A 9791-nucleotide genomic window follows, 5' to 3' on the forward strand; every position below is an offset into this window, starting at 1 on the left:
GAAAAACGTCGACCAAGAGGGGAATCATATCCCTCTTTGGTCTCATCGGCGTTATAAGAAAGGCCGGAATAAAAGACATGAAAAGGGCTAATAGCGCCCGATAATTTATATATATATCTTCAAAAGCAGCAACTTTAAGAAAAACATACTTGTTGGTCTGCCAAATAGACCGCATATAAGTAAATTGCTCTGCAAATCGATCGGCATGCATGAAGTTGCTTGTTGAATTCCTTTTCGATCTTCGTCCGATGACATAAAAATCTTGGGAGGATACGATCGGAATCGTATGTAGATGGCAAAAGTATCGTCCATCTCGGCATGAATGTCATCACCATAGTACGACGAGTAATCACTTTTCCTATGTAAGCACGCGAAACAGAGTTAGAAAACGAAAACGTGCAAATAAATGATTTAATAAGCAATAGGAAAAGAAAAAGGAAAAAAGAGAAATAGTTTAAAGGCCCAAAAGGGTAGAGAAGACGGGAGTAGCTTCTCTTGAGCGAAGAGTTTGCTTGTGCATTTCGCGTTCATTGTGTATATATGCGGGAGGAGCAATTTTGAATCCTCTGATGCGGGGTTTGTCGGGGCAAAAAGATGTTTTTGCGGAGCGAATGCGGAGGATACCCTGCGGGGCTGCGGAGGCTGCGTGCAGGGGCAGCAGGGGGGTCGCAGGGGCAGCAGGGGGGGGGGGGTCGCAGGGGCTGCAGGGCAGGGCAGCGTGCGGGGCTGCGATGGCAGCGTGCAGGGGCAGCGCGCGGGGCTGCGGGGGCAGCATGCAGGGGCTGCACGCAGGGGTTGCGGGGCTGCGTGCAGGGCTTGCGCGCAGGGGTTGCAGTGCGGCGGCAGCGATGCGGCGGCTGCAGGAGGTGCGCCGGCGAGGAGATGCCGGAGCTTGGAATCGACGGCGGCCGGCGGAGGAGAGAGAGAGAGAAAAAAAAAAAAGGGCTCTAAAAGTTCAGGGTTTTAGAGCAACGTGCTGATAACGTGTTTCAGGATGAAATAATTGTGTATTATTGAATGATATGGGGGCCTATATATAGGCATTACAAAACCACAATCCCGTAGGATTCGGAGTCCTAATCTATTACGGAGATGCTAATCTATCTCCTAACAGGAAACCTATTAGGCTAAGACACACATAAGGGTAGAATAGTAATTCTCCCGGAACAAAAAGCAAATTAAACTTTAGAAAATCATAAAACCAAAACTGAACGTCGGAAAAATATTCCGAAGACATTTCCGAGCTCGTGGCGACGTGTAGTGAAATAACAACGTATTAAACTACATTTTCGACACTTATTATAAATATCGATTAATTAGTCATAATGTGTCGGTTAATCGAGATTAAAAATCTCAGGTATTTCATTCTGAATATTTTCTCTAGCTCTAGCTCTTTCTTTCGCTTACTTACTGTGCCCTGTTATGTTTCCACAAAAACTGAGCATAAATTGACATAGCAAAGTCTAAGAGACAATTGGTTCGAGCAAGTTTGGTTGCCCAGTTTGGCCACATCGAGCTTTGTTTATAGGAATTATACAATTTTCTTGACAATTCCTGTCAAGGTTGACTCATAGTATGCATGAACATCCTCATATGAATACTTGGGTAACATGAGAATTTGTCAATCGATCATATGTTTCATGAATTATTTCAACAACATGGCATAATACACCAAACTTCATGTCCACAAACACCTGAGCAAAACGAGGTGTCCAAACAGAAAAATTGTCATCTTTTGGACATGGCTGGGTCTCTCTTATTGAGTGCTAATATGCCTAAGTACCTTTGCGGAAATGCTGTGTTTTGTGCATCTCATCTTATTAATTGGCTTCCATCTGTTCCTCTTCAAGGTCGTGCCCATTTGATGTTTTACTAACTTTGTTTATATCCCGTCATCGAATACTCTTCCTACTCGTGTTTTTTGTTGTGTTGCATATGTACATTTGTACAGAAATCAAAGAACAAAATTAGATGCTAGAGCTCTTAAGTGTGTATTTGTTAGATATGGTGCGACTCATAAAGGCTAGCTAGAAATGTTATCATCCTCCATCGCATAGATTTTTTGTTACCATGCATGGATGTTGCGTTCAGTGAGAATTCGTGTTATTTTCTTCCTTTAGTAATGAGAATTCGTGATTTTATGTTGTGGTTGATGCATTTGTTGAGAGATTTGGGGGTTCAAGCAGAGAAAGGCGCACTATGCCTCTTTATTGTGATAATAAGTTGCAATTGAAATTTCACACAATCCTACTTAACATGATCGAATAAAACATGTGGAGATAGATTGACATTTTATTAAAGAGAAGTTGGATGGCCAAGCTATTTACTTCCATACATCGCCGATAAAGCAATAGACCCAGCGTCACCAATAAAAATTGGGTTATGTTCAATCCATTGTTGAGAAAACCTTCGTCTTACCATCGAACAAATTAATAGGCTGGATCAAGTCAGCGGGGGCAACATCAAACCAAACATAGATTGAAGATGAAACCAGATGTCAAGCACGACTCGTCAGAGTCCAGCAGACGCTGCCAAAAAACCTCTGTTGAAATAAAGGGGTGCGGGTGCTCGCTCTAATAAGGAACGCTTGATCGACTTCACGAGAGGGGAGATGCTCAGTGGAGATCGGAAAACGCAACAAACAGAGCCTTAGGGTTTGGGTCTGCACGGTTGAGAGAGAGAGAGAGAGAGAAGCAAGTCGCGTCATTTTAAATTAATAATACAATTTAATTTATAAAGTTAATAGTTACAAATGATTAGAAATGCATGCAAAGTGCACATTTATATTCATCTCGATGTACGTACTGGTACAAATCTCTTTTTAGTATATGATTAAAATCAAACGGCTCGAATTCGCAATATGAGGAGAGAAGTATAAGGAAACCAAATCCTCGACTCGATCATAACAGAACTACCGAATTTTCTGAACTCAATCTCAACAGATTGATCACTATGTTACCAAATATAACAGACAAGGCGACAAGTAGTACTTGCCATCTTGACTATGTTACCATTGTTACCTTATTATTTATGGTCATACTCATCTCCAACGTTTCCATAGTCGAACCGACTATTTCTTTACCCAGTATATTAAGGAATCCTTTCCATCTCTTTTATTATATATTAATCCAATCTCGGGGACCTTTCTTCTCCATCATCAACATCACTCGTGCTCCCATATCCCCAAACCCAGATTCCAATTTCAAAATCTCAATTTGTTTTTCGTGGCGCCTCTTTTGAAATTCGAATACACAAAACCATATACTGTTCACCGACCCTAGTTTTTGACCAAATCCGAGAAACCCAGCAGATATTATCCACGCCACACCCCATATATTATAACCCTTTATTTCGTAAACCCTTATTTATTTATACATAACAAACCCTAAATCCACAAAAGCAGATCGAGTCCTGGTCATGGCGGCGAGAGGTAGAGGAAGAGGTAGAGGAAGAGGTAGAGGTAGAGGTAGGGGCGGCGGCCGAGGCGGAAAGCGGCCGAGGCAAGAAGAGAACGGCGGTGAGGGTCTGGAGGAGAAGACCGATGTTGTTCTGGGAGTTGAGAATGAGGGAGTTGATGGGGAAGTGAAGGAAGAAGCTGCGGAGCCGAAGAAGAAGAGGAGCAGGAAGCCGCGGATTCAGAAAGAAACAGAGGAAGAAGAAGAAGAACAACAACACGGCGGAGGTGAAGAGAATGAGGGCGAGGGCAGTTTGGGAAGTCAAAATGAAGAGGATGTGGGGAGAAAGAGGCGTTATCCACAGAGGGAGAGGCCTGCGAAGGCGGCGGCGAAGAAGAAGAAGCAGAGGAAACCACCTGCGGCAGACAGGCCTGACGTGTCGACAATGTGCCATCAATGTCAGAGGAACGATAAGGGGAGGGTGGTGCGGTGCGCCGGTTGTACGAAGAGAGGGAACAGGAAGAGGTACTGCATCCCATGTATTCAGAATTGGTATCCCAACACCTCGGAGGAGTCCATCGCCGAGGCTTGTCCCGTGTGCTGCGGCAACTGCAACTGCAAGTCGTGTCTTCGGTTGGATGTTCCTATCAGGTGTTTGGACAATGTGGATCCCAAGATTGATGAGGAGACGAAGAGGGAGCACTGTAAGTATTTGGTTCATAAGCTGCTTCCGTATCTGAAGAGGATTAGGGATGAGCAGGTGAGTGAGATGGTGGAGGAGGCCAAGAGGCAGGGGTTGGGGGATGTTTCGGAGCTGAAAGTTGAGAGGTCTAATTGCCCTGCGGATGAGCGTATGTTCTGTAATAACTGCAATACTTCGATTTTTGATTTTTATAGGAGTTGCCCTGAGTGTGAGTATGATCTGTGCCTGGTTTGCTGCCGGGAGATTCGACAAGGCAAATGGAAGAAGAGGGGTAAGGAGGAGGAAGGGAGTCAGGAGTATGTTAATTTGGGACATGAGTATTTGCACGGCAAGGGAGACTTTGAAATCTTGCTTAAAATGAGAACAGAAGGTGGAAAAGATCGCGATGGGAAACGGAGAAGGAGAGGCAGGGAGGAGGGAGTAAGTGAGAAATCCGCCGATGCAGGGGAGGGTTTGGATGGAGAGGCAGAGCTGAAGAGCAATGATGATGGTGGAATGGAACAGGATCAGACTGTATCTGCTAGTGAAGAGTCCACATTTGAGTGGAGAGCAAGTGAAGATGGAAGCATCGTCTGCCCCCCCAAGCACATGAATGGTTGTGGTAAACATAATTTAGAATTGAGATGCAATTTTTCTCAGAATCATGTTATAGAATTAGTGGAGAAAGCAGGGAAAGTAGATGAAAGTTACAATCTTTTGCATGCTAGTAGTGAGACTCCTGGAAACAAGTGTTCATGTGTGAAACTTGTCGATGATGCTGTTAGCTCAGGTAGCAGTAGCTATAAGTTCAGGAAAGCAGCCGCTAGAGATGGTTCTGATGATAACTATTTGTTCTGTCCAAGGGTTGGACAAATCCAAGATGAGGATTTTGGGCATTTTCAGTGGCATTGGATGAGGGGCGAGCCTGTAATTGTGAGCAATTCGCTTGAAAATGGATCAGGTTTAAGCTGGGAACCAAATGTCATGTGGCGGGCATTTAGACAGATACAGAATCTCAATCATGATACACAATTGGCAGTTGATGCTATTGATTGCTTGGATTGGACATTCATAGAAATCAACAACTGTGACTTTTTTAGTGGATATTCCAAGGGCAGGTTTGATAAAAGCAATTGGCCTCAGATTCTCAAGCTCAAAGACTTCCCACCGTCTACTGAGTTTGACAATCGTCTCCCCCGCCACGGTAAGGAGTTTTTATGTTATCTGCCTTTCAAAGAGTACACCCACCCCAAGGGAAGTCTGAACCTTGCTATGTTCTTGCCGGAGGAGACAGTAAAGCCGGATATGGGTCCGAAAACATATATTGCCTATGGTGTTGTGCAGGAGCTTGGTAGGGGAGATTCTGTAACCAAGCTTCACTGCGATATGTCTGATGCGGTCAATATTTTGACACATACGGCTGAAGTGACCCTTACAACTGAACAACTCAAAACTATAGAGAAGTTGAAGAAAAAGCACAGGGAGCAAGACCAAAGAGAGATCTTTGCAAGTTGTGAGACAAGTGCTGAAAATGGTAGTGGGCCTCATGATGTTCCAGCTGAAGTATATGATGATGGAGGTGCCCTATGGGACATTTTTAGGGTCCAGGATGTTCCACAGCTGGAGAAATACATCCAGAAACATATCAGTGAATTCAGGCATGTGCACTGTAATCCTTTGAAGAGTGTTACTCATGCTATACATGATCAGACTGTTTATCTCACTGTGGAGCACAAGAGGAAGCTCAAGGAGGAATTCGGAATTCAGCCATGGACATTTGTCCAGAAACTTGGTGACGCCATTTTCATTCCTGCAGGCTGCCCTCATCAGGTTAGGAATTTGAAGTCCTGCATCAAAGTTGCGCTGGACTTTGTTTCCCCAGAGAATGTGGGCGAGTGCTTCCGATTGACGGATGAATTCCGCACACTTCCCCTCAACCACAGGGCTAGTGAGGACAAGCTGGAGGTCAAGAAAATGATTGTGCATACACTTTCTAAAGCTGTGAGGGTGATTTCTGGTGAGAAAGATATGAAGCTTAAGGAACAGCGGAAGCACAAGTGATGAGAGGTAGGCTTAAGTCTAAAGTTCTAACAAAATGTAAGGGTATGAAGCAATTTTTTGTGATGTAATCTTAGAATTAGAACTGCTGTGTACCATAGGAATTATTATCTGATTTTGTAACATATTTTAGTTTTTAATGATGGTAGTTTTTAACTCCTGCCTTTATTCTCCTTCTCATTTATTACTGCATGCTATCATCCATTCTTTACTATTCGACTTTATATTATTGCTCCATACTGGCAAATATTTCTCTTTGAGTATGATAAATGTGATTACATGCAACTTCACTGCCTGGTAAGTGTTGTAGGAAAAGTGTGTGTCCGTTTTTTCAATTCTTTCGAGGCTTACTCCATTTAACCTTGGCGATGAATATATTATACCTCAGCTGTGCTTGATTTGCTTGGCAATGATGTTTGTCCCCGTTTGCATCCTAATTGAATATTTGTTCATTATTTTTGCATGTCTTGTTGGTTCTCCGCTATTTTGTATTTGGGGATGCTGCTGTGTGTATAAGTATGCAGGGGCTGTCTGTTCGGCCACGATGATCTGCTTGAGGTGGTGTACCGATAGTAATTGATCATCACAGGTGCACATTGACATGCCAGGCCAGGTGATGTGCGGTGTGCTTTAAGTGTGGTCACGCTTAGTATCTAGTGTGATTTGAATATGCTAGAAATTGTTAAACCTCGTCTTTTGCAGGAAGATTCTTCGCTTGCATGGCACCACGGTGAATGATCGAGGTAGCTTGGAGGATGCGTCTCCTGAGTTTGCAGCACATTTTGTTCCTTCTTAGTCCATTTATTGGCTGTTTGCCGAGTGGGGAGAGTACCCAGCAGTGCCTATTTGTTTTCGGTGTCCTTCAAAAACCACTGCAGGGTGGCCAAGGTGGAATCAACTTGCCACGATTTCGCACGTGGAGTTGCCTTGCCTACGTCTGTTTGGTTGCGCCGATTTTTTTTCATCTCAGGTACTCTCAGATCCCTTGAATGTGTATTCTTGCATTTGGGTAATAAAACTGTGTTTGTTCTTCTTCCTTTTAGCAGCAGTAATTCTTCTGTTTTAGATGAATTTGGTTTTCCGCCTTTGCTTTTATGCTCGATAAGTTGGTGATCAGATTGTTTTTTCAGGAGGTCACTGTGCAAGTTTGCAAGTGGTTGTACTGCAGCAATAGATTTCGTGATTATGTATCTAGGAATGCTTGTAGAAGGCTTGGTTTCTTCACTTCAGGTAATATTTTTGTTTCTCGAATCGGGTACTCTTGTTAATCTTTTAACTTTATGGATATTGTAATCCAATTTGTTGAGATATCTTGTGTTCTTCTGAATGAATGTGGCATTAGATCAATCTTTGCTTCTGCTGCGGCTTGGGTAATTGTCTGCAGCATATTGCTGCTGCAATACGAATGTGACTTGGCCTTGGTATATTTGATAGCAATTGTTTGAATAGTTCAGGAAGATAGCTAGGAACTTTACTCACACTTCGAAGGTTTAGAAACAATTGTTTCTCTGTCATTGCTTGTCTAGGGATAGTGAGATTTGCCTTTGGCCTGCCCCCTATTACACATAGTGATTGGGGTTTGTGCAGGGCTCTGTGTCGATAGGAAGAAGGTTCTGCAAGAGGGACGATCGTTGAATTTAGCTTCCTATATATGAGAGATAAAGTATGGAAAAGTGTACAAGGTTAGGATTCTAATGCCCCGAATGGGATGGGCTAAATCCATTAGGAATGGTTTAGTATAAAATAGAAGGGGTCAAATTACTAGGGGTAAGCTAATCAGAAGGAGATGGTTGGTGAGCCGATTTGCAGCCATAAAGAAAGGCTTTCAATGTGCTCAGTTTATGACAGAATAACGATACATAATCTCCCTTGGCTGCATAGCTTTGTTAGGATTTGAAATTTGTTTTCTTCATATGAAATTTGAAGAACGGATTGTCATGTAGTGTAGGCATGTGGGAATATGTGTAAAAATATTTGGTTATCCTTGATTGATAATGATAAATGTACTCAAAATGGAGTTTGCATGCGGCAACCAGATGTGCATGAGCAACTCATTGGTTAATATACTAGCATTTTGGCATCTCCTCTGAGATATGCACATGAACTAATAATTGTCATGCTTGCACTCATTTCCCAAGTGATTGGAATTTTATGTGAGTTGGATGATGTTTTTCTCGCATCATTACAGCTTATCTTTTTTTTTTTCTCAGCAAGGATATGTTTGTTTCTCATGATGCTACAGGGCAGAAGAGGCACAGCCAAATTATATTTCTCACCAAATCTGAGTTTTAGGACCAAGAGCTGCTATGAAGAATCTTCTAATACAGCACGAAGGCCTATCAACAGGGGGAAATTCGCTTTCATGCCCGTGTCTGAGAGAGGTAATATGGTACTGCAGTGGCAATTTTTTCCTTGTCTTGTTTTGAATAAGCTTTATCGAGAATGGATAAGCTTCAAATGTCTGCAAAATGGTAAATGGAGTTTGATATATAGGTTGGTTGGCCTTGATTCGTGAAATGGCTTGAACTTTGAATAATGGAATTCCTTGTTGCATCTGGAATTTTGAGCAAATGACTCACATATGTAGATCTCAATATAATAATAATAAGTCGAATCAATACGTTCTAAGAAGAAATATTTGAATATAAATCTGATCTAGCCAATTGAAAGGATCCTCTGATCAATCCAGAGATCGTTTCGATTCCATTAGTAATGAAAATTCAGAATATCACACATTGATCAATCAAAGAGAGATTCAACAATTAAAAAGAAAGATCGATTCTTTGGGATCATTCTTTTCTTCAAATGGAACGAACAGAGATAGAATAAGACCGATTCCCTACCAATTGAAAGGATCCTCTGATCAATCCAGAGATCCTACTACTACTACTACTACTACTACTACTACTACTTGAAAAAATTTGCAGTTATCCATTATTATTTTGGTTGGTAGGGAGTGGCCAGAGGATCCAAAGGTACAAACAAAGTTATAAGTTGTTTTGAGGTTGAAAATTTAAGGATTAAATACTTGTGACGCTCTATACTTTAGGTGTAAAAACAGCTTTGTCCTTCTACTTTCAAATTTAATATGTATATCCTTTAACTCTTATTTTTTAACAGTTTTGTTCTTTTACTTTCAAATTAAACTTGTATATCCTTTAACTCTTATTTTTTAACAGTTTAGTTAATTCCGTTAGTTGACCGTCAAAAAATTCCGTTAAGCCGTTAAAATGCCTAGAATACCCCCAATTCAAATAAGATTTTTTTCTTTCTTTTCTCATGCCTTTTTTATTTTTTCTTTTTGTTTTCTTGGTTTTAAATTTAATTCATCATATGTGCTATCAAATATATATAATTGTAATCAATACAAATTATCAAATTAATTGTTTCCAACTTGATGTTAAGCAATTGTCATTAATTCTCCGGCATAAATGCCGATTTACACCCCAAATTTGGCTGAAATTGTCAATTTGCACCCCGAACTTGCATTTGAGTCAATTTACCTCATAAACTTGGTAAAAATTGCCGATTTACACCCCGAACTTGTATTTGAGTCAATTTACCTCCTAAACTTGGTAAAAATTGCCGATTTGCACCTCATCCGTTAAATTTAACTGTTTCTATCTAATTTTGCGTCACATGTCATGCACATGAGG

General features: G+C 41.5%; 2 protein-coding genes across 2 annotated transcripts; both read left to right on the top strand.

Annotated features, from left to right (window-relative positions):
- The first annotated feature begins 3178 nt into the window (after positions 1–3178).
- LOC126794419 (lysine-specific demethylase JMJ25-like) lies at positions 3179–6297 on the top strand. The gene has a single exon (XM_050521132.1). It carries the CDS (start codon positions 3418–3420, stop codon positions 6136–6138), a length of 2721 nt encoding a protein of 906 aa, XP_050377089.1. The 5' UTR covers positions 3179–3417; the 3' UTR covers positions 6139–6297.
- Positions 6298–6625: 328 nt separating this feature from the next.
- On the top strand, positions 6626–8650 carry LOC126795719 (uncharacterized). The gene is made up of 4 exons (XM_050522493.1): positions 6626–6748; positions 6838–7105; positions 7266–7365; positions 8378–8650. The coding sequence occupies exons 2-4, from the start codon at positions 6870–6872 to the stop codon at positions 8648–8650; spliced, it is 609 nt and encodes a 202-aa protein (XP_050378450.1). The 5' UTR covers positions 6626–6748; positions 6838–6869.
- The last annotated feature ends 1141 nt before the right edge of the window (positions 8651–9791 follow it).

The sequence above is a fragment of the Argentina anserina genome, chromosome 5, assembly GCF_933775445.1.
Source record: "Argentina anserina chromosome 5, drPotAnse1.1, whole genome shotgun sequence".
In the NCBI taxonomy this organism is placed as follows: domain Eukaryota; kingdom Viridiplantae; phylum Streptophyta; class Magnoliopsida; order Rosales; family Rosaceae; genus Argentina; species Argentina anserina.

Coding starts and splice junctions, on each gene's coding strand:
- LOC126794419 (XM_050521132.1), top strand. CDS start 3,418: ATGGCGGCGAGAGGTAGAGGAAGAGGTAGAGGAAGAGGTAGAGGTAGA.
- LOC126795719 (XM_050522493.1), top strand. CDS start 6,870: ATGATCGAGGTAGCTTGGAGGATGCGTCTCCTGAGTTTGCAGCACATT. Junction 7,106..7,265: donor CCGATTTTTTTTCATCTCAG/GTACTCTCAGAT, acceptor TTGTTTTTTCAG/GAGGTCACTGTGCAAGTTTG. Junction 7,366..8,377: donor GCTTGGTTTCTTCACTTCAG/GTAATATTTTTG, acceptor ATGATGCTACAG/GGCAGAAGAGGCACAGCCAA.